The 25262-nt window shown below is 40.7% G+C and overlaps 1 protein-coding gene across 3 annotated transcripts in view; it reads left to right on the forward strand.

The window, feature by feature from the left end:
* Positions 1-25262, forward strand: part of Rnf121 (ring finger protein 121) — an 82805-nt gene that overhangs the window by 50859 nt on the left and 6684 nt on the right. For 2 of the 3 annotated variants that reach the window (XM_004863443.4, XM_021243348.2), the window contains exons 4-6: positions 12155-12309; positions 15103-15210; positions 18586-18706. In XM_004863443.4, the coding sequence (XP_004863500.1) occupies positions 12155-12309; positions 15103-15210; positions 18586-18706 (384 nt within the window). The remainder of the gene's footprint in view (positions 1-12154; positions 12310-15102; positions 15211-18585; positions 18707-25262) is intronic. The other variant, XM_087211861.1, reaches the window with a different exon arrangement.

Here is a 25262-nt window from a genome sequence, read left to right on the forward strand (position 1 = left end):
TTAAAACGGCAGTGAGATACTACTTTATACCTATTAAACTGTTAAGAGTTAGAAAGCTGAACAATGGTGAGTGTTGACAAGAATTAGAGGCAGTAGGAGTCTTTGTGCACTCTTGAAGGTATGGAGACTGGTACATTATCATGGATAGCAGCGTGGCATTGCTTAGATGATACAACACATACATGTGATACATCCTGAGGAGACCTAAGAGAAGGCGTTCATTTAAGTGTTACTTCTGGTAGTAACATTAAATGAGGATTTGGAGGCAATCTAAATATGTATTTCTTGAAAAAATAGGTAAGGGCCAGGGATTTAGCTCAGTGGCTCTGCCGCCTGCCTCGAAAGCACAAGGTCCCGAGTTCGATCCCCAGTACCAAAAAAAAAGTAGGTAAAATGTAATGGATGCATATAATTAAACTATACTGCAGTTTAGAGCAACATATTAAGTGTACTGTAACAACTTGGGTGGACCCTAAAGAGCATAATACCCAGTGAAAAACGTAAGAAACAGAAAGATACATAGCACAGTGCCAATTAAGAAATTAATACATTTATGGAACAAAGCAGTTTGTATGGATAGGTACAAATAAAAATACAAATATTGGGTCGGGGATTTAGCTCAGTGGTTCTGGTGCCTGCCTTGCAAGCACAAGGTCCTGAGTTCGATCCCCAGTACCAAAAAAAAAAAAAAAATATATATATATATATATATATATATATATATATATATATATATTAAAAAAATACATTAGATTGTCCTTGGGATAAGAAACAGATAGAAAAGAATCCAAACAACTCCCCAGCAAATGGTTTGCCAAGGCAAGGCCCTAGGATTATTGTTGAGTAGCAGAAACATGAGATTATTTGAGATTAGCCATGAGAACTTTCAAAAAGTGCTTCTTATGGCATGCCAAGAAATTATGGAATTAATTGATAAGGCTGGTGTTTCTCTCAAACTGAATAAAGCTTTTTGTTCTTCACTAGTACAGGTTGGTGGCCTAGTCTTTCAGTGATTTACCTGTGAGCACCAAGTACAAAAGCACAGTTCTGGGCCAGGGATTTAGCTCAGTTGTTCTGGTGCCTGCCTCGAAAGCACAAGGTCCCGAGTTCAATCCCTGGTACCAAAAAAAAAAAAAAGAAAAAAAGCACAGTTCTGTTCCTTCTGAGACCATGGTTTCACAACAGAGAGACTATGGGGGCAGGGGACTAGATTATACATTGTTTTGGAGAGCTATGTCCCATACATTGTAGGATGTTTAACAGCATCCCTGACCTCTACCCACTAGAGAGTAGCACCCTTCCCCCAATTGTGCAACCAGGTATGTCTCCAGACATTGCAGTGTGTCCCCTGGGAGGCAGAATCACCCCTGATATGAAGCACCATCCTAGACTCTGGGACCTGGGGTAGCATGGATGATGCCTGTTCTGAGAGTAATTGTAAGCAGGGATCCCTGTGCACTGAAACTTGTAACTTAGGAGCTCTTAGGGACACCCTCTGTCATGCAGGTGCTCAAATCCAGTCTTCAAATTAAAAGAAGAGAAAGTTAAATTAACTTTTATTTGGAGCAAGAGAGCCTACTGTTTTCTGTTTCTAAATTTCAGGTACTGTTCTTTTCAGTTCCAACAACAATGATAATACCTAGTTTATTCGGGTTTGGTGCTGGGGTTTGAGCCCAGGGCCTCTTACATACTAGGCAAGTGCTACAGTGCTGAGCTACATCTCCAGTCAGTGTCACCCCACCCCAGTCTTTATTTTATTTTATTTAGTTTTTTGGTTTTGGTTTTCTTTCTTACCTTTTTTTTTTTTTTTTGGTACCAGGGGTCAAACTCGGGACCTTGTGCTTGTGAGGCAGGAGGCGGAACCACTCAGCTAAATCCCCGGCCCTCTTACCTGTATTCTTTAGTACTTATTTGCAGTACATAATGTCTAAATTCCTGTATGGAGTTGATATGTGTGTACATAACACACCTTAATTCCTTTTTTCATCCCCTTTCCCTCCACTCCCCCCGCCATCTCTTGATGTATGTTTTTATGTCTTTATGTATGTTTTGGATTTCCCATATAAGAAAAACCATGAGATATTTGTGTCTGATTTATTTCACCTAACATTATGGTTTCATGGTGTATCCATTTTCCTTGGTTTTTTAAAAATTTTTTTTATGGTACCGGGGATCGAACTTGGGACCTTGCACTTGTGCAGCAGGTGCCGGAACCACTGAGCTAAATCCCTGGCCCTGTATCCATTTTCCTACAGATGACTGAAGCTTTTCTTTATGGCAGAGTAATGCTCCATTGTGTGTAATACCACATTTTCTTTATCCATTCATCTGTTGATGGACATATAGGCTGTTTCCAAGATCTAGCTGTTAAGAATGGTGCTACTATAAATATGAATATGGTTGCATCACTGTGATATTATATCCTTAAGGAAGATATTTAAGAAGGGGAATAGCTGGGTCAAAATAGAATTTCTAGTTTTAGTCTTTTATTTTTTTGGTACTGCAGATTGAACTCAAGGCCAGCGCTGGAACCACTGAGCTAAATCCCCAGCCCTAGTTTTAGTCTTTTGAGGAATCTCCATTCTGATTTCCGTAGTAGTTGTACTAGCTTACATTCCTAACAACAGTGTAGAAGGGGTCCATCAGTGTGCCCCCCCACAGCCTTGCCAGAATTTGTTACTACATATATGGTTTTTTTGATGATGGCCACTTTTTCTGAGGCCAGCATTGTTGAACATTTCTTCATGTATTTATTGCCCATTTGTACTCCTTCTTCTGTGAAGTATCTATTTATTTCACTTGCCCATTTTTTGATTGGGTCTTATTTGGGGGAGTCTAATTTTTTGAGTTCTTTCTATGTTGTAAATATTAGTCCTCTGAGGAACAGTGGACAAAATTTTTTTCCCATTCTGTAGGTTATCATTTCACTCTGATGATTGTTTCCTTTGCTGTGCAGAAGTTCTTAATTTGATATGATCCCATTTGTTGGTTATTTGTACTATTTCCTGAGCAATTGGGGTTCTGTTCAGAAAGTCCTTGCCTACACTTAGGACTTCAAGAGTTTTGCCTATTTTATCTTCCAGCAGGTTGTTTCTGGTTTTCTTTTGTTTGTTTGTTTGTTTGTTTTTTGTAATTCAGACAGACCTAGTGCTGGGATTATAGGCTTGAGCCACCAGACCTGGCAAGCGTTTAAGTTTTAACATTTAGTTCTTTGATCCATTTTGGCTTTAGTTTAGTATATGGTGAGAGGTACGGGTCTAGATTCAGGCTTCTGCATGTGGATAGCCTGTTTTTCCAGTACCCTTTATTGAAGAGGCTATCTTTCTTGCAATGTATGTTTTTGACCCCTTAATTAAAGATCAAATGGTTGAACATGCTCAGGGTTGTTTCTGTATCCTCTGTTGTGTTCTATTGATCCTCATGTCTGGTTTTTTTGGGTATTTTTTTTTTTTCCAGTATCATGATGTTTCTATCACTGTAGCTTTGTAATATAACTTTTGCTCTTGTTGCCTAGGATTGCTTTTGCTATTCTAGGTCTCTCCTGGTTCTATATGAATTTTAGGATTGTTTTCTCCAGTTGTAAGAATGCTGTTGGTGGGCTGGGGATTTAGCTCAGTGGTTTCGCTGCCTGCTGTGCAAGCGTAAGGACCCGAGTTCTATCTCCAGTACCAAAAAAAAAAAAGAATGCTGCTGGTATTTTGATTGGAATTGCATCAAGTCTGAATATCAATTTTTGAAGTATAGCCATTATATTGATTCTGCCTATCTGGGAACTGGGGGCTTTATTTTTATTTTGAGTCAGGTTCTCCTTAAGTTGCCCAGGCTGGCTCCAAACTTGGGATCTGCCTGCCTCAGAGTAGCTAGATTACAGGCATGCACCACCATATGTAACTATAATTTAAATTTGTTGATGGGTTTAAAATTTTTTTTCTTTGTACCAAAAATTCTGTAAGAGTAAGAATTTATTGCTCTTTTCCAGAGTAAACCACAGAACAGAATTGTGAAGTGATTTCTGGGAGCACATGATCATTAATTTGGAGAACTGGACCTAAAAACCAAAATCTAGTTCATGGTTAAGTGTTCTTTCCATAAGTTTCTCTCAGAAGTTTCAGGAAATTATTGTCTGTTTCTGTTAGAGTCATTTCTGGTTTTAGTTCTGAGTTGGCTTTTTTAATGACTTGCTTAAGTCCTTTCTTTGGGTCCCAAGCAGTTTCAGAAACCCTTCTTTACTTTCCGTCTTACCTCCCCAGCCTTTCCCAGGTTCCCCGAGAAACTCAGTGAATGATGTAGGGAGACAGTAGAAGGCATAATATCTGGATTGGAAACCTAGCCCAGGCAAAACTTGCTTTTTGGCTTCTCTGTAGCTTGGTTTTCATCATCTGTTCAGAATCTAGTATTACTTACTCCTTAGCTCCCACAGGGATGTTAGGGGAAGAGAGAAGTTTATGCCTGGAAAAGTGTCTGTCCTATTTTTAAAGGTCTCCAAGGAGAAGATTTCATCATCTCTGTCTCCCCCAAATATAGTATATTTTCAGATTTCCTCCCCCTGGACTGCTGTTCCCTCCTGGAATGGATGAGTGGTAGAATCTCCTACCTGGAAATCTTGAAAGTATTGTAAATTTTTCCTTAAACCAAGACATTGAGAGGATTACTGGAATGTGGCTAGAGAGTACAGAACTTTTATCCTCAGAATATAATAAAAATTTCTAGTTGTGATATACATGTCGGCATCCTCTGAGCCTTTCCTACCTCTTAAGGCTCCATTTCTCACCTCTCCCTGAAAAGGTTGCACTCTCTCCAGTGTACCTTGTTGCCTCATCCTGGAATGCTTATCATGAGCCCTTTTTGCACCTGGGCCTACTAGGCCATCTTTTCTTGGTTCCTTCACTTTGAGTGAAGTATTTCTCCTTTGTACTTTTCCAACCACCAGTGCATACTCCATTATAGAATTGTGATACTGAATTGTAGTTATGTGTTTCTCCTCAGTTGATTTAAGTCCTTGAGGAGGTTTTGTTTTGCACTTCTGAATTCCCTAGTTCTTAGCTCAGTATCCCTAAGTTCAGTAAGTGTTTATTAAACGACTGCTTGACTGACTCTTTTACCTGGAAAGGAGAAGACTTGGGAAAGAAGACACAGATCTAGGTATTAGGAGAGCAGGTCTAAGACACAGGGAATAAATTTACTCTGTGCTTCTATGAAAGACAAAGAATTGGACTAAAGGCTGAAGGGACACAAAGGCAGATTTTTTCAGGTGTCAAGGGAGAACTGTCCAGCACACATACATAATAACAGATGGCCTGCCTCATGTGATAAAGACAACCAACCATTTGCTAGGGGTCTTTCATATGGGAATTGTCAACCACATTTCTGCCATTTAGGGTATTCCAGCAGTGTCCTACCAGGTAACAGAAATTACACTGCAGCTGGGGATTTAGCTCAGTGGTTCCGCTGCCTGCCTCACAAGCGCAAGGTCCAGAGTCCGATCCCTGGTATCAAAAAAAAAAGAAATTACACTGCATACCTGCTTACCAGGTCTCTTGACAACTCTTAGATAACTGATGGTAATAGCTGTGCCTCCCTATATTCTTCTCCAGGCCTAATATCCTAGTGCCTTTTGTTGTTCCTTATGTGATTTGGTTTCCGGACTGTAATCCTGGCAGCTCTTTTATGGCCTTGATTTATTGTCAGTGTTCTTTGTATGGTCTTGTGGTCCCAAGACCTAATCCCAGGGCTCCAAGGATGATTTGACAGAGCAGAAACCAGTAAAGTTGCTGCCTCCTTCATCCTGGTTATATTCTTAGGCAGTCTGTGTTTGCCTGGACTCTTTTTGGCAGCAACTCTGTTGACATATACTCTGTAGCAGTTTGTGGTCAACTGGAACCCTTAGATCTGTTCCATTTACTTAGGTAGTTAGGTTTCATTATGTGGTTTTGGTCTTAATTTCAGCTTATTAGCTCATGCAGTGTTACAGCTAGAATCTAGAAATAAACTGTATTCATTTTGGATCTTGTTTCTTCTCTTTCCATGTTTACCACCTGCCTTTTCTTCTGAATTCCACCCTACCCTTAAGTTTTGTGCTGTCCACAACTTGGTTAACAACTCCTTCATTCAAACTACTCTAGTAAATATTGAACAGAGCCATGGAAAACATCCCAGACACCTCCTTCCTGGTGACCTGAGTCCATTTGTTAGTATTTTTTCAAGTTGATGTTTTCAAGCTGACCGTTCTATTACTGTGAGTCTCTTATTTTACTATACTACCTGACTTGTAGCTTTCATTACATTAGCAATGTTCCTTTTCGACCAAGCATGGTAAATGATCTCTGCCCAAAAGAGGGGGGATCAAGAGGTGATGAGAATGCTGAAAGTTACAAGTGCCCAGCATCTGCAGGCTCTCAGGGCATCCGGTGCCCAGGGAATTGTGTGATCTTGGAAGTCTTTTCATAAAATCTCATTCCTCTGACATAAAAGGGATCTGGAACTGGGTGTGGTGGCACATGCCTGTAATCCCCGAACTGGGGAGGCTGAGGCAGGAGAATCACCTTGAGTTCAAGGCCAACCAGAACTAAAAACCAAGACCCTGTTTCAAATACAGATATTCCTCATTTAATGACATACCTGTTTAATGACTGTTTGAACTTACAACCATTTTTTTTTGTACAGTTCTGTACCTCGTTTATGGAGCCTCAGTGTCTTTTTTTCTTACAATGCACCTTGTTTATATAGTACTTAATTTTTGCTGATTGTACTGTACAGTACAGTACAATAGTTTTATGTTCTGTCATACTTAACAGTTGGATGTAAGAGTTATGCAAATAAAAGCAAAGTCATCAAGTTGAAGTTTCCGTTCCCATTTCTTTGTTCTGAGTGTAGTAATGTACTTACTGTATACAGTTCCTCATTTAGTTATCTAGTCTCAGGACCAGCTCTGGTCCTTAAATGAGAAGTACCTGTGAGTGAATCAAAAAGTAAATAAGTGGGCCGGGGATTTAGTTCAGTGGTTCTGCTGCCTGCTTTGCAGGCGCAAGGTCTGGAGTTCAATCCCCAGTATAAAAAAAAAAAAAAAATCTGGAGGTGTCTTTTGTATCTTTACATCATTTAGAAGTGATTGTGAAGTTTTATTTCCCTCTCCACCCAAAATACCTTGTAGCTAAAAACAAAAGGGAAATCTGATTAAATATATAGTAACTCCTACTGATAGTATCTAATATCATCATCTCAAATGTTTAACTTATATGGAGATAAGTGGCATGTTTCAAATTCTTTTCTTTTTTTTTTTTGTACTGGGGATCAAACTAGGGTCCTTGCGCTTGTGCAGCAGGCGGAGAAACTACTGAGCTAAATCCCCAGCCCGGATGTTGCAAGTTCTTACTTTCTATTCAGAGGAGCTGGGATTGTTCCTCAGTGAGTGTTTGCTGAATAATCAGTGAGTTGGCTTGAGTCTCATCTTCAATTTCAGCTCTGTATTTGCAGATTCAGGGAAAGAAGGAGTAATGGCTTTTGTTTTTCCTCCCCACCTAGCCAAATCCAAGCCTCCAGAACCATCTAGAGTTGTACTGCTTTTAGGAAGTCTTTCCTGGTAGCTTCTACCCACACTATTACATCTCTCCATTGAACACCCCTGTCAGTACTTGGTGCTTTTCAGGACTGTGTTATTCCTGTGTTTGTGGCACATCCCCGAAGTCCTAGATGAGACACTAGTGCCAAGGTTTTTCCCCTTCGTGCTTTCTGAAACATCAGAGTGTTTGAATAAATCAGCTGAACCAAATGTGTCTACATAAGCATTGCCGCCAGATGGCGACAGAGTCCCACCGTTGCTAGGTTAGGCATTAAAAATACCTGCCTTAAAAAAGTTTAAACTTTTTTTGCTAAGCAAAATGCCCATAAACATTATAGCAGAAAATTTAAGAACAAACCAAAATAAAGACATTAACCAGACAAAGCTGTTAACTTACTATTTTTTCACGTGGTAAACTGTTCATACAGCCTCCCCTTCCTCTGCCTTTCTAGACACTGTATAGAATCTGGCCTTTGAGACTCCCTAATATAAAGTGCCTAGAAACCTGGAAGTGGCCTGAAATCCTTATTTTGTGTTTTTAGATAATTTTTTTCCTGGAAGAAACAAATTAAACATCATAAAGAAAATGCTATAGCTCATCACTTTCTTTTTTTTGAGACAAAGGGTCTTGCTGTGTAGTTCAGGCTACCTTGAACTTACTATGTAGCCCATTCACAATAGCCTCAAAAATTACTTAGAAATTAACCTAACAAAGGAAGTGAAAGACCTCTGTAATGAAAACTATAATCTTCAAAAAAGGAGATCAAAGAGGACATTGGAAAATAAAAAGATTTCCTGTTTCTGGATGGGCAGAGGCAATATTGTCAAAATGGCCATACCCCTAAACTGACAGTATGGATTTAATGGAGTCCCAATAAAACTACCAATAACATTCCTCACAGAACTAGAAAAAAACTAGCCTAAAATTTATATGGAACCAGAAGAGACCTGGAATAGCATTAGTAATCCTGGGCAACAAAAACACAGTAGGAGGGATCACAATCCTAGATTTCAGATGTATCACAAAGCTACAGTGATAAAAACAACATGGTACCAGCACAAAGACAGACGTGTGGATCAATGGGACAGAATAGAAGATCCAGAAACAACCCTGGGCATGTTAAATGATCTGACTTTTTTTTTGGTACCAGGGATCAAACTCAGGACTAAATAATCTGATTTTTGACAGAGGTCCCAAAAGCTTAGCTGGTTGAAAGCTAGCCTCCTTAACAAATGGCACTGGGAAAACTGGCTACATACATGCAGATTGAATCTAGATTCATATCTAGCACCATGCACCAAAATCAAATCAAAGTGGATCAAAGGCCTAGATATTAAAATAAACACTTAATCTGGTGGAATATAAAATAGGTAAAACTCTTGAAGACATAGACCTTCTAAACAGAACCCCAATTGCACAAGAGATAACATCAAGAATCAACAAATTAAAAAGCTTCTGCACATCAAAGGAAATAACCAACAGTGTGAAGAAGCAATATGTAGAACGGGGAAGAAATTTGCCAACCACTGCTCTAACAAAAGACTAATATCTAGAATATATAAGGAACTCAGAAAAATCAGATCTCCCAAAATAAAAGACCCAGTCAAATAACAGGCAACTGAAATGAATAGGCACTTCTCAGAAGTAGAAATGGCCAATAAATACATGAAAATATGTTCAACATCTCTGGTCACCAGAAAAAAGCAAATAAAACAACAGTAATATTCCGTCTTCAGAAATTAAGAAATCAAATAATAAATGCTGGTGAGGCTTCAGGGGAAAAGGCACCTTTCAGGCAGGGGATTTAGCTCAGTGGTTCCGGTGTCTGCCTCACAAGCACAAGGTCCCAAGTTTGATCCCCAGTACCAAAAAATAAAATAAAATAAAAGGCACCTCTCTACATTGTTGATGGAAATGTAAACTAGCATAACCACTATGAAAATCAGTATGGAGAGATTCCTCAAAAAATTAAAAATTCCATTTGACCTAGGTGTTCCTCTTCTAAGTATCTTCCTTAAAGAGTTAAAGGCACCGTACTACAGGGATACATGCCTACCCATGTTATAGCAGCACGACTCATAACAGCTACATCTTGGAAGTGGCCTATGTATCCATCAGCAGGTAAATGGATAAAGAAAATGTGGTGTTTACACACAACGGAGCACTGTTCTGCTGTAAAGAAGGATAAATGTGAGTCATTTGTAGGAAAATGCATACACCGTGAGACCATAATGTTAAAATAAATCAAGATAAGCTAAATATTGATTAACTTCTTTTGTATTTTTAAATTAAGAATTTTTTATTAGTGGACGCTTGCAGTACATATGTTTACGTTCCTTGTGTGGAGTTGGCACATGTACATAACATGTCTTAATTCCTTTTTACATGTGGCTATTAAATATTTGAAATGTGCTGTAAATGTGAAAAACATCAGATTTCAAAGTACAAAAAATGAAAATATCTCATTAATAATTTTAATATTTTGGGCTTGGGAGTATAGCTCAGTAGTAGAGCACATACATGGTGGTGCATGCCTGTAACCCCAGCACGAGGGAGCCTCAGGCAGCAGGAGGATTGCTGCACGTTCCAGGCCAGCCTGGACTCCATAGTGAGACCCTGTCTCAACAAAAGACAAAAACAAAAACTGTGGGCCGGGGATTTAGCTCTGGTTTCACCGCCTGCCTTGCAAGCGCAAGGACCCGAGTTCAATCCCCGGTACCAAAAAAAAAAAAAAAAAAAAGTATGTATTAAAGTGAAGAGACTTGAGATATATTGTGTTAAAATATATTCTTAAAATTAATATTATACTTTTAAAATTTAGCTACTAGAAAGTTTTTTTTTAAATTGGAGAGTGTGGCTTTTAAAAAATTTTTATTGGTACATTTTTAGGTATACAATATAATGATATTCATCATTGGAAATTTGCACCTTTACATAGTCTCTCTTGGTTCTTATTTTTTTCCCCATTCCCCTGCTCTCCCTTCAACCCTTCCATGCCTGCCTAAGCTACTAGAAAGTTTAAAATTACACATGTGACTTGCAGTATATTTCACTTGGACAGCAGTGGTCTACAGGGGCAAATAGTTTTCTCTACTATGGGATGTCAGGATACTGGCTACTGTTTTCCTTTCTCTTGCTCTTTTTATTTAATTTTTAAATTTTGTTTGTTTGTCTTTTCTGATACCAGGGATCGAACTTGGGACCTTGTGCTTGCAAGGCAGGTGGCAGAACCACTGAGCTAAATCCCTAGCCCCTTTTTTGGTTTTTTGAGGCAGGATCTCACTATGTAGTTCAGGCTAACATTGAACTCACTATGCATCACAAGCTGGCCTTGAACTGGTGCTCCTCCTGCCTCAGCCTCCCGAGTGCTGGGACTACAGACGTGGGTCATTGCACCTGGCTAATATCGTTTTATGTTCTTATTTTGTTTGGTGACATCAAAAAGAAAATCTTCATTAAGTACTATCTTTCTTTGTTCTTAACATTTCTTTTTACATCTAATATTCACTTATGAAGAGTGATATCTGCCTAAAGCCAGTGATGGGGGGAGTTAAGAGAGGTTGGAGAGGAGAATATTGGCAGTTACTCCAAACTTCTGTTGCAGAATTAAATGGTTATCTGCACCTGTAACATCTCAGCTACGAAGTGTGTGATAAAGTGCTGATGGAAGGGACAGCAAAATAAGTATTCTTTAAAAACAAAAATGTTCTTTTCTGATAGGGAATCTTACTCCAGTTTAGTCTTACTTTCCTTCTATTTACCTACTTCAATTTATTGAGGCACTATTGCTTCTCGGCCTTTTGGCTAAGATCAAGTGCAATTTATTGAGGGACTGTTAGTTGCTATATATGTTTTCTTGTGCAAAGGAAATGGATGAATGCAGCTGAGTTCCCAACCTCGAGGAGCTTATATTTAGAAAGTGAATGAATTCAAAATCAGCCTCATTCTGTTTTGGTGTTTTTTGTTGTTTGTTTGTTTGTTTGAGACAGGGTCTCACTATATAGTTCAGGCTGACCTCAAACTCACGATGTAATCCAGGCTGGCCTTGAACTTGTGGTGATCCTCCTGCCTCAGCCTCCCAAGTGCTGGGCTTACAGGGGTGCGCCACCACCCCCAGCATTCAGCCTCATTCTGGATGAGTGTTCTAATAATGGTAGAAAAGAAAGTGCTGTTGGAGGACTAGGAAGTCATGACTGATTCTGACTGTAAAGGAGGCTGAGGCTGTGTGTGTCTTGTATATGATTCTGTCAGGCATAAAGGGAGGAGAGGGGATATTTCACCTCGGGATACGTTGTCCTAAGGCATGGGTAGTGGTAAGAGGTGACTCTGCTGTTCCTCCCTCCAGTCTGATCAAGGAGACAGCAGGTTGTTGCAGTTAGCCAGGCAAGAGATAACAAGCTCAAATGAAAGCAAAGAATATATGCAAGAGGCAGTTGAAGGAGTTTCTGACTTTGATCACTAGTGGAATTATCTTTATTCAAAATTGGAAATATAGGAGAAGATCAGGTGGAAATAGAAGCAAGGAACATTCTGGACTTGTGGGTAGAGTGCAGGGGGGCCTGGCAAGAGCTGAAGTGCCTGTGTTTGTGTTTCAGATGGTGACCCTCTTTCAGATGTGGGTTGTTCCCCTCTATTTCACAGTGAAGCTGCACTGGTGGAGGTTCCTAGTGATCTGGATCTTCTTCTCTGCTGTCACAGCCTTTGTCACCTTCCGAGCCACACGAAAACCTCTAGTACAGACAACCCCAAGGTAAGTGTTTAGTTAGCGGGGAAGAGGCCACTTTCTTGAAGCTGATGTGTTGGAATGCATGGGAGGAAGGTGGGTTCAGATGGGAAAAAATTGCAGTTTTTGTCCTCCAACATTATTTGCTGTGGGCCTCTCTAAAACAAGCTGATCGGGAGACCAGCTCCCCTTTTCACAGGCTAAAAACCCCAAATATTTCCCTACAGCTCATTTAATGGTTTACATCAAAGTCTGTCTATATTAAAAACGAACAATGTAAATAAGTAAATCCTGATGATCATTGTAGTCTCATTTTAAGTGTTTTCTTCTGTGAACCTTTCTCTGACCTCTGAATTAGATTTTCCATTATATTCTTTTATAAGGCCTTGTAGTTTTCCTTCATAGGACTTACCACAATTTATGACAAAATATTATTTTGAGTATCTGTCTCCCCCACTAAACCTAACTATGAGGTCGGGAACCACATCCATTTTATTTGTCACTCTATTTCCAGGCCTTGCCACAGAGTCTGACACATAGTAGCCTATTCTCTGAATTTTTGTTGAATGAATGAATCTCATCAAATTTACAATTTTCCAATACATAATACTTCTTACTTGGGTTACAGAAGAACTTCTGCCTATATAATTCTTTGTATTTTATCTAAATGTATTTCTCTCTCACCCTCCCAACCAGCTTGTGAGGTCATTTAAGTCGTGCTTGACAGAACAAAAGGAGAGATTTTCTCATTCATTCATTCATTCATTCATTCATTCAGTAAGCACCTGCTGTGTGCCAGGCCCTGTGCTGAGTGCTGGGGACATAGAGCTAGATAAGACATGGTCTCTGCCCTCATGGAGATCGCCAAGAAAGCACCCAGTGCAGTGCAGTTGGTAAGTGCTGTAAGAGGTGTAGATAGGACCAGGCATGCCTAGCATGGGAGCCAGCCAGCCCCAGAGCTGGGGGCCACCTGACCCAAAGTCTTCCACATTGCAAATTGCTCTTCTTCCTGTGCTTATGTTTTGCTGCACTGCAAGCCTTTCTCTGGCCTCTGAGTGTCATTGTACAAGCTGAAACCGATGATCCAGAAGTCTGGCCCTTCTCTAGGCCCATCATAGAAGATTCAGGCTCTGGAGCCAAATGGATGTAAATTGAAACTCCTACCCTATTTCTTTCTTTTTTTTTTTTTTTTTGGTACCAGGGATCAAACTCAGTTACTTGCGCTTGCAAGGCAGGCAGCAGAACCACTGAGCTAAATCCCCGGTCCTACCCTATTTCTTATTAGCTCTGTAATATCACTTTTCAGAGCCTTTAGTAATATATCCCTAAAAATGGGATAATTGCTTACCTCATATAGGGTGTTATAAGAAAAATAAAAAACATTAGGGGTCACCAAGTATGGAACAGTATCAGCTTCTAACTAAAATCATAAAACATGTATCAATAATATGAAAGGTTTTTAAAATAATAACTAAAATTTGTAGTGCTATAGTTTCAAATCACTTTCATAGCATCCTCGTTTGTTCATGTAGTATTTAATGAGCATGTACTAGGTGAAAAAGGCAGCATGGTTTTCATGTTTTACAAGGAAGAAAACTTGTCTCAGAACACTTCACTTTCCTGAGGTTACTCAGCAAATAAAACCTCACTTAATCTAAATGAAGGATTGACTGGGCCGGGGATCTAGCTCAGTGGTTTCGCCACCTGCCTCGCAAGCAGAAGGACCTGAGTTCGATCCCCGGTACCAAAAAAAAAAATGAAGGATTGACCTAAAGTTCCATGTCCTTTCCAGTCTGTCTCTCTTCCTCACGATCTGTGCAAACTCTGGATAATGAAGCCACGTGTGGCCTTTCAGGACAACACTACAAGCCCAAGAAGCCATCACTGCTTGCTTAGCCACAGCAGGGAGGTGTGAGAGCCTTGGCTTCCTCCCTGGGACCCATGTGGGTTGGCAGAACCCAGTCTGCCCTCAGGAACCAGGCAGGCGTGTGCTGACTCTTCAAGCAAATTGCTAAACTACTCATTAACCCTCATTGCAGATAGACTAATAGCTTCTATTATCAGGCACCTACCCCTGTAGCATTTACAAGACTCTGGTTCATTCAGTGAGCCATGTTTTCTACTTGAATGTAGTTGGAGTTAATCACCCAGATTCCACACTGCTCTTCACTGGGTTTTGGGGAACACTGCTTATCCTTCAGAAGCATGAATCACCCCACTCCACTTCCCTACCATTACCACCATGACACAGATACATCTACTTCAGAAGTACTTTTTGAGTGCCTTCCTCCTTATGTCTCTTACAGAGAAAAAACCCATTTCAGAAGCAGATTCACGAGATCATTCATGATTAGCCTGTGGGTAGGAGCTGTAGTCATACTAACCAGGCCCAGGTACAAAAACCTGTTCCATCTTCTCATTCATCTTCCCTTGAATTCTTTTTCCTGACAAGAACAACTACCCTTCCCCATCAGTTCTTAGTTCTGTGGTTTATTAGTTTTCACTTCCTCAACCAACTAACCTGAATTGAAGACATAGCTCTCTGAGGTCAGCAGTGCCCTTTGTTTTAAGGCTGAAATTTCTTTTTAGGGATCTCTTTTCTTCTCTTGGTCCAAGACCATGAAAATACAAAGCACTAATTCCCTAAAGATGTTCCAGCAATAAGGGAAGCTCCCAACTTTGGACAGTTGCTGAAATTAGTAAGTCCTGAGCATAGAGCCTAATGTCTCCGTTGGTGTGAGAACAAGGGATTCTGGTGGTCCAGAAGACCCGGAGGCCAGATCTCTGTGTGAGCTAACTAACATTATCTCCTTTCTCCAGGTTGGTTTATAAATGGTTCCTGCTAATATATAAAATCAGCTATGCTACTGGCATCGTTGGCTACATGGCTGTCATGTTTACCCTCTTTGGTCTTAACTTGCTATTCAAGTGAGTACCTTTGCTTTTGTGTTTGGGGCATTTTGGGGAAGAAGCCTGTTAAGGATGTACCTCTTTCTTCCTACCACAAGTCCTGGATATTAACCAAGGGGATATGACAGGAGAGAAGGCTTGGGCACTGTGGGGAGGTGGAAGATGACAGGCCCTCCTTGGTTTGTGCTGGCAGAAAGCAAGGAATGTGCTGTGTGTGATGACACACACCTGTAATCCTACCACCTAGGAGGCTGAGGCAGAAGGATCAGGAGGCCAGCCTGAGCTGCATATTCAGACCATGCCTTTAATAACATTAAGAAGAAAAAGAGCAAGGAATGTTTGGATATTTACAAAGTCCAAGTTCCAAATGATTGGTTATATTTTCTGATAATTTATATTTCAGTAGTAAAGTATAACCAAAAGAAGCATCACAATGATTATAACCAGTTACCCATAGTTCCGTTATTGTAACAATAATTTTTCTTGATCATGTATACTATTTATTACAATATCCACTTTTCCTCAGAGCCCTTATATTCAAGTAGACCTCAAACTGGCAAACCACACTCTTTGGGCCAAATGAAGTTTTACTGGAACACAGTCATGCTCATTCATTTACACATTGTCTGTGGCTGTTGTACTCACCAACGGAGGTGAATGGTTGTACCAAAGACCATATTGGGTCTCAAAACCTAAAATATTTTCTGTCTGGCCTTTTCCAAAAAAGGTTTGCTGACCCTTGGGATAGACAGTCAAACCCATGTGATTGACAACAGATCCACTTAGAAGGATTAGGGCAGGAAACACAGCAGGGCAGCGTCTTCAGGAGTCTTTACAGCAGTCCAGGAGCTGACACATCCCACACTGATGGGTGTGGGAGCCACCCTGGCCTAGGAGCTCTATCCTCCCAGAAACATCAGTTTCAAGATTGTTACAGGGCAGATGCAGTGTGCCAATCACAGGCCGTGTTTAGTATATAGGTGGTATTGCTTGTGACATGGCTGACATTCCACTATTATCAGATTTCTGAGGAAGCAGTCCCAGGGAGTTATTGGCTGAGCTTAGGTTGTTTTCAAAGTAGATACCACTGGCTATGTTGCTTCCCAGGGAACTTCCCTAGGAATGAGATTCTGGCTATTGCTTCATGTTGTCATAAACCTTCTGAAAGATCTCTGTCAGTTTGCAGGTCCGCTCATCTTCAACTGAGGCAGAAGCCAGGGAATTCTGAGTTTAAAGACTGGAATGCAAGTTCCAGAGTTTGATCCCCGGTACCAAAAAAAAAAAAAAGACTGGAGGATACAGTGAGTCAGTAGGTCAGAAGAGGGTGGAAATGTGCATTTCTAGGTGAAGTAATGGTCGCTGTGGACTGTGAGTCTTGAGCTAAGCCTAGGACAATGTATTGAAGCCAGAGAGATTTAGAATTCAAGATCAAGTTCATGAATGGCAAAGCCACTAACCCCTCTTCCAAATCTATCTTGTAGACAGTAGTATTTTTTTTTTTTGACAGTAATAATTTTGAAATCAAAGGAGTTTATTTTAGGACAAGTGAAAATAATTCTTATTTTACATAGTGAATGGAAGACTCATGGAACCCTTTCTTGCAGTGGTACTACAGGCTGAAAGAATAAACATGCTCCACAGCCAGGTGTGGTAGTGCACGCTTGTAATCCCAGTACTCTGGGAAGCTGAGGCAGGAAGATTTATACAAGTTCAAGCCCAGTCTGAGCAATTTAGTGAGACCCTGTCTCAAAATAAAAAGTGAAAAGGGCTGGGGATGCAGCTCATTTAAAAGGTCCTGGGTTCAATTCCCAGTACTACAAAAACACAAACACAAACAAAATTTTACAAAACAGGCTCCACAAAGGTTTAGAGGTGTAGAGTTTAACACATCAAAAGAAAAAGAGTTATTTCCAGGTGTCTTCCTGACCTATGCGGTTAAAAAATAAATAAAAATCAAGATTCTGTATTTTGTTTTAAAGATATTTCTTCTGTAACTATAGTTTCTTTTTACTTAACTAAACTGTTCCAAGAGGAAAACAGAATTGGTAATCTTGACCATTTTTCTGCTACTGATTATGTTAATTGGTGTAAGATCAGTGATGTCAGTGAAACCAGGCATGGTTGGCACATGCCTGTAATCCCACCACCCTGGGAGGCTGAGGCAGAAGGATCAAAAGTTCAAGCCCAGCAGTGTAACAACTTGGAAAGATCCTATCTCAAAAAACAAAAAAATAGGGGCCGGGGATGTAGCTCAGTACAGTCCCTAGTATCGCACATACGTGCGTGCACGCACGCACACACACACAAGTCAGTGGGTTAAATATTACAAGACCAGTGAGCAAATTCAACTATCTATGTTGAATATAATTACAGCTTTTAAGTGAAGACATACAATTCTCTGTACAAGTATTTTAATTAAAGTAATTTTCCATAATATTTATGGACTCGAGATTAAAATTTTTGGTCCTTGGAATTATTAAAACAAACCTCCTAATATCACAGAGAAAATTTTTATTCTTTTTAATAAATAGACTTGGACCAGAATTTAATTTTGATGACATTATACAGAACATATGTAGATGCAAGTTAAATTTTTATGATAATCAGTTTGTAAATATTTACTTTTATTTTTTCTAGACCTATGTTTGGCAACTTTTTCTGTAAATGTCCAAATGATAAATATTTTAGGTGCTGTAGGACAGCAGGCAGAACTCTAGAATATCGTGTAGGTGCCTGTGTACCAAGAAAGAAACTCCTGCCTTGCTCTGCCCTGTTTGTCTGGGGCCAAGGGGCACATCTCAGGCAAGGAGCATACTTCATGCTTGGTGCCCATCAGTTGAAACATTCTCACAAGGCAGGGTCAAGCTGAGGATATTTGGCCACTAGGATCATTTTCAGTCTTTGCTCCAGGGACACCCATACCCTGGCGTGCTCTCCCTCCTTTTAGAGGGCTCAGCCATTTCAACTTGGGCAGCTGGCGTGAGGCAAGGAAGCTCAGTGATCTGTCAGCTTCTGGACTAACATCCCACTCCTTGCTGGCCAGCAGTTCCCAGTAGCAGAGTTCTAGCACATAGGTTATAATGAACTGAGGCCCTGGGCAGCTGCAAGGCATGGCTACCAGTCATGGGTGGCAGGACCCAGGAGCAGAATGGGATAAAGGACAGAAGGGGTGACATTCCAGCTGGGTCTCTGCAGCTCACAGTACTAGCTTCCTCCAGAGGTGTGTATTGGCCACATAAAATCAGACAGCAGACTGGATTTGGTCGTGATTTGTGAGCGCTCACTCAAGCCCTTGAGTCTTTCCACATTAGGCTCTGCCTTGTGTGTCCCAAAGCAGTATTCCAACAATGTGTCTCAGGGCAGGCCTTACTGGCCATGCTGCTTCCCTTACAGGATTAAACCAGAAGATGCCATGGACTTTGGTATTTCTCTCCTCTTCTATGGCCTCTACTATGGAGTTCTTGAACGAGACTTTGCAGAAATGTGTGCAGACTACATGGCGTCTACAATAGGGGTGAGTTGACTTGGACTCTCAGTACTCCGCTCCTGCCACCTTTGGATCAGTCGGCTAGCATCACGTGATGGAAGACCAAGGCACTAAGATGAGATAAACCATATAAAGTCTTTAAGATGTGGGTGGTATGCATGATGATTCCTTCCTTAAAATTCAGAAAGTCAAGGGCCAGGAATTTAGCTCAGTGGTTTCGCTGGCTGCTGCACTAGTGCAAGGACCTGAGTTTGATCCCTGGTACGAAAAAAAAAAAATTCAGAAAGTCAGGTTTCTGATGTAGCCTGCAGTTTTTAACTTCAGGGCCATTATAGGAAATAACCACTTTACCCAGAAGGAAGTTGATGTTTATTCAACAATTTCTTTTGGGGGGTTTTTTTTTTTGGGGGGTACCGGGGATTGAACTCTGGACCTTGCGCTTGCGAGGCAGGCGCTGGAACCACTGAGCTAAATCCCTGGCCCCGCAAATACTTTTTAAATGCCAATTTTGTGGCTTGGCACTGTGCTGTGTGCTGGAATTACAATATAAAATAAACATTGTCCTTTCCCAAATGAAGTTTACCTTCTAGTGAGAGATGACTATTAAAGTAACACAGACAGATGAACACAATTATAACTTTACTAAGTATTATGAAGAAAAAGGTTTGTGATGCTATGAACTAATATAACAATGACACACTCGACTCTCAGGGCTCAAAGGATAGCTTACTTGAAGAAATGACTATTGATTTAACTCAGATAATGAGTAGGGGCTAGGTGGATGAAGTTTGAGATAATAGCATGCCTAAGAGTCCTATCATGGGGGCAAACGTGTTTTGGAGGAACTAAGGCTAGTGTGGTTTTATAGCTGAGAATGTGGTGGAAATGTCTGGAGAAATAAAGGCTAGGCAAGAAAAAAGCCTTCTAGGCCAAATGAAGATTTTTTTTTTTATAGCACAACATTTATTGGTACATTCTAGGCATATATAATGATAACACTCATAGGGAATTTGCACCTGTACGTGGTACATCCCGCCCCTTTTTTCCCATCCTCCCCCTCAAGGCCCCTCCCCTCCCTATGTACAAAAGCTTTTTCACTTTTTTTTCCTTGTCCCTTCCTTCCTTTCTCCCTCCCTCCTCCTTTATTCCCTATATTGGTTCTTCCTATCCAAGAGCATAGGATGTCTTTCCATTTTCTGACATCCTCTACAATCTCCTTTTTCAGAGTACTGTAGTTTTCAATGTAGAAGTCTTTTACTTCCTTCATTCGATTGATTCCTAAGTCTTTCATTATTTTGGATGGTATTGTGAAAGGGGTTGTTTCTCTAATTTCTCTCTCAGTGGATTTGTTACTCCTGTACAGGAAGGCTGTTGATTTTTGATTGTTGACTTTGTGTCCAACAACACCACTGAATTTGATTATCAAATCTAGAAGTCTTTTGGTGGAGTTTTGGGATCGTCTGTGTAGAGTATCATGTCATCTGCAAATAATGATAATTTAACTTCTTTCTTTCCTTCCTTTATTCCTTTTATTTCTTTCTCTTGCCTACTTGCTCAGGCTAGTGCTTCCAGAACTACATTGAACAAGAGTGGTGACAGTGGACATCCTTGTCTTGTTCCTGATTTTAGAGTGAAAGCTGTCAGTTTTTGTCCATTTAGTATGATGTTGGCTGTTGGTTTGTCATAGATGGCTTTTATCAGATTGAGATAAAGACCATCTATACCAATTTTCTGTAGCGTTTTTATCATGAATGGGTTTTGGATCTTGTCAAACGCTTTTTCTGTATCGAGAGAATCATATGGTTTTTGTCCTTGGCTCTGTTAATATAGTGTGTTACTTGTATTGATTTGCATATGTTGAACCATCCTTGGGATGTATCCACCTTGGTCATGGAATATAACCTTGATGATTTGCTGCATTCTGTTTGCCAGTATCTTTTTTTTTTTCTTTTTTTTTGGTACCAGGGATCAAACTCTTGACCTTGTGCTTGTGAGGCAGGTGTCAGAACCACTGAGCTAAATCCCTGGCCCCTGTTTGCCAGTATCTTATTGAGGATTTTTGCATCTATGTTCATTAGAGAGATTGATCTACAGTTCTCCTTTTTGGTTGGATCCTTCTCTGGTTTTGGAATCAGGGTAATGCTTGCTTCTAGGAATGAACTTGGGAGTACTGCTTCCTTTTCAATTTTATTAAAGAGTTTGAGAAGCTAGTAGCGGCATTAGGTCTTTAAATTTCTTGTAGAATTCAGCAGTGAATCCATCAGGGCCTGTACTTTTCTTTGTTGGTAGGTTTTTAATTACATCTTAAATTTTGTTGACTGATATTGGTTTGCTTAGAATTTTTACATCTTCTTGATTTAGTTTTGGTAATTCATATGTATGTAGGAATCTGCCCATTTCTTCTGTATTTTCCATCTTATTAGAATACACATTCTCAAAGTAGGTATTGATGATCTTCTGGTTGCATTTTATGAATGACCAGTGGATGCTGAACATTTTTTAATATATTTATCTGCTGTTTCTACTTCTTCATCTGAGAAGTGTCTATTCATATCAGATACCCATTTTTGGATTGGGTCTTTAAATTTGGGGGGGGGTCTGATTTTTTTGAGTTCTTTATATATTCTAGATAGTAGTCCTTTGTCTGAGGAATTCAGCTACCAATTTAACCCTCAGGTGGATCACTAACAGTCAATGTGCAGAATCCTCATCTTTTAAGTTAAATTGGCTCTGAGCTCAGAGTTTCCACAAGTTGTCTTCTCCTTCAGGAAATGGAATAATTACGTTAGACTCCTCCAAATGGAATTTGAGCTGGAACCTCTTGCCATGCTTTTTTGGGGGGAAGGAGGTACTGGGGATTGAACCCAGGGTCTTCATGCAGAGCTACATTCCCAGACCTTTTAAAAAAAAAAAAAAAAGGAGCCCAGGCTGGGCTGAAAGTCATGATCCTCCTCCCTCACCTCCCAGAGACCTGGGATTACAGGGGTGGACCACCACGCTCAGCTTTCAGTGCGCTTAGGGAGAACTATTAGATGCTTCATGATTAAAAGTGATAATCCCTAATAGTCCTAAGTGATAATCCCCTAATAATGATAAATTTCAGCCTCACCAAGACCTGGTAGAGTTTCTTGTTGGGGTGGAGGGCCCTTCAAACCTCAGCTGTTGATCCCTCATTTTCTCCTTCCTTTTATGGAATCTCACTGGTCTCCCCACCAGTCCACTCTCTCCATGCTAATTCATTAATATTCTGGCCCAAGGATAAAAGGATCTGTCACATTGCCTTTATTTAAGGGTTGAGGATGATAGCAGAAAAACAAACTATCAGGCTAATATGAAGTTAATAGGCCTTACCAGACTGCCCACTTTCCAGTCCTTCCAGACCCAGTCTTTCAGCTACCTCTTAGTAGCCGTCACCTAGAGTCTATATCTAGAAAACTACTCTTGAATGTCTCCCCGGGGGCCTATGTTCCTGACAGAAATATGCCCCCTCCCCTATAATCAGGCCAGCCTTCTGAGTCCTGCTGTCTTAACTGAGGACCTACCTCTTTGGTAAATTACCTTGAAAAGGGAGATTCCGGGCCACGGATTTAGCTCAGTGGTTACGCCGCCTGCCTCACAAGCTCAAGGTCCTAAGTTTGATCCCCGGTACCAAAGAAAAGGGCAATTCCTTTTAGAGGAGCCACTTATTTATCCAAAGGGTCACCACCTTTCTGACCCTAACTCTAGACAAGGGGTATGCTGTTTCCCCAGGCATATAACTGACGAGTGGACAGTGTCCTAAGAGGACTGGGAGGGCTTGTGGTAGTACCGAGTGACTCACCAGGAGTTAATTCACATTCATTGTTTACTACAGCAAATATCTCGGGCTTTTCAAGTAACACACATTCTGTATTCTGCTATAGCTTGGATACCAGCAGATCAGAGCAGCAAGGATATGGGAGAGGGGCCTCCAGCATGGGAGAGAGTGGGAGAGAGGGATGGATTACAGTTCTTTTCCAACCTTGAAAATTCCAGTATTCTTTTACTTATGATGAAATCTAGTCAAGTAGGCCTTACCCCTATTCAGGAACGCCTCACTTCCAAACCATAGCAAACTGAATTTCAGGAATGTCACTGTTCTTGAAGCCAAAATCTGATCAGTACTTTGAGGAAGCCAGGAAACCCTAGCCTTCCCTGCATTCATTGGCCAATTCAAGCAGTGGTTATTTTTTAGTCATGTGCTGTGTGCACAGTATGATCAGGTGTAGCCTTTACTAGAACCTCCATTACTTCCTGTAGTAGTCCTGGTCATTGATTAGTGATGGTTTTTTGTTTTCGGTTTGGGGCTGTTTTTGTTTGGTTTGGTTTGGGGTTTTTTTTTTGGGGGGGGGGGGTGCTTATAGTACCAGGGATTGAATCCAGGGCCTCAGACATGCTGTGTAGGCACTCATAGTGAGCTACATCCCCAGACCTTTTTATTTTTTGCCTAGGCTGGCCTCAGTCCTGCAGTCCTCATGCCTTAGCCTACTGAGTAGCTGGAATTATAATGTGCCACCATGCATGGTTGTCATTGGTTTTTTAATTGTAGTAAAATATACATAACAAAGTATACCATTTTAACCATTTTTAAGCATACACTTCAGTGACATTAGGTACATTTACATTGTTTTGTAGCCATCAGTGGCTTCAGCCTCCAAAACTCTTTTTATCTTGCAAAACTGAAGGTCTATATCCATCAGCACTAACCCCCCATTCCCCCTACCCTGTCCTCTATCATCCTACTTTCTGTCCTTGTGAAATTCACTTTTCTAGGCATCTCATGTGACAGGAATCATACAGCATTAGTTTATTTTTGGCTGGCTTATTTCACTTAGCATAGCGTCTTTAAGGTTCATCCATGTTGTACAGTGTATCAGAATTTCTTTCCTTTTTTAAGACTGATTCCATTGTAGTCATTTTTCATAGACTCACACATTCTGAGATCACAGCTCCTGTCTCAGAGAGTCATAGTTGATTTTTTAGCTGTTCCCCCAACCAGACCTCAGGCAGGGTCAGGGACTCGATCTGGTTTATCTGTTGGCCTGCAGCACACCTCTGAGAATGGTTTGACCTGAAGAGAGCCTTGTGATTAATTCATTTCAGGATTTCTAGAAATGAAATGGTGAGGTTTTATAATTGTATTAATAAGCATTCCCAGTTCCTTTTTACTATCCCACATTACACTTTTTCGTGTAGATCAGGTCTGTTTTGCCTCACATGGAAAAGGGAGCTACCAGAATAACTTTTTACATTGAATCAAGGCCCTTTGATAGAGCCTAGTCACTGTGGGATCATAAGCTTGTGACGGTCAGTATAGTTCCCATTCATACCAAAAGTCATGCTGGGATGCAAGTTAAGGATTGTGAAATGAGCCTGTTTTCTGGGACACTCTTCTGGGGGGAAAAAAAAGGGAAATGCCTAGGAAAAAAGTAGAAAAGGTGGTGTAGGTTGGAGCTCAGAGGAGGCATCTCAGCCATTTACACTGTACATGGTATTAGTTACTGGGTAGGTTGGGGAGTAGCACATTTTTTGTGCTACATTGGGTCATGCATTCTGCCTCACACCTATCTTCTGAGCAAGTTGCCATGCCCCAAGTTTCCCTCCTGGGTCCTCAGAGAGCCCAGGTACCATCAGGACAGGCTTAGCTGCTTACTCATCTTCACTACTTGAAGCAGTAGAAAGGGCTAGGAGTTTTGAGTCAGACAGACTTGGTTTCAAATTCTTCCCTACTTTTAATTAGCTGTGTACTTTTGAGCAAGTTTCTCTTTCTGTAATCTCCACTGGGCTTTTCTCTTTAACATTTTCAGCATTTTTCATTTTAAGACCTTGTCTTGACCTACCTTTCCTTCTAGCTACTGTCTTACCATTCACAGCTAAACTTCCAAAAAGTTCCTGTCTCCTTTTTAGCCACCTTTTATTCACTCTTTAAACCCTTCTAATGTGGTCTGTTTACCTTGTTTCTGGATGAGTGTCTCTGACACTAATTCTGGTGGACTTATCAACAGCTCTCAACAAACTTGACTTAGCTGGTCCTTCCTTAAGGTGATGGGTTTCCCAGGCTGGGCTTGAACTAGCAGTCCTCCTGCATCAGCCTCAAAAAGTGCTGGGATTACAGGTGTGTGCCACCACTCCTTGATTAAATATTTATATTTTAATTGTTAGTCCCTTCTAGCTGTAGGCTCCATAACTGTAGGCCTATGTTTTTCCAGTATTATATCCCAAGAACTTAGTCCAATGGCTGGCACTTTGTAGATATCCAATAAATTTTGGTGAAAGGAAGACTTTAGGTGGCTTACACAAGGTCACCAAGGTAGTAAATTACAGATGATTGAAATTAGGTCTAATCCTAATTCACCATGTGGACCCTTGAGCCCTTTCTACTAAAGGGTCAGGCTGGTGAGTTAAAACTGAAATCTGGGGCCAGGGATTTAGCTCAGTGGTACTGCCACCTGCCTCGCAAGCACAAGGTCCTGAGTTCGATCCCCGGTACCAAAAAAACCCCTGAAATCTGCCTCCCTTTTCTTTGCCCAATTTGACCTCAGTGCCTCTTGATTCAGGCTCTTCC

The sequence above is a fragment of the Heterocephalus glaber genome, unplaced genomic scaffold (assembly GCF_053883595.1).
Source record: "Heterocephalus glaber isolate CG9 unplaced genomic scaffold, H.glaber_assembly_v1.0 deba00001428, whole genome shotgun sequence".
NCBI lineage: Eukaryota > Metazoa > Chordata > Mammalia > Rodentia > Bathyergidae > Heterocephalus > Heterocephalus glaber.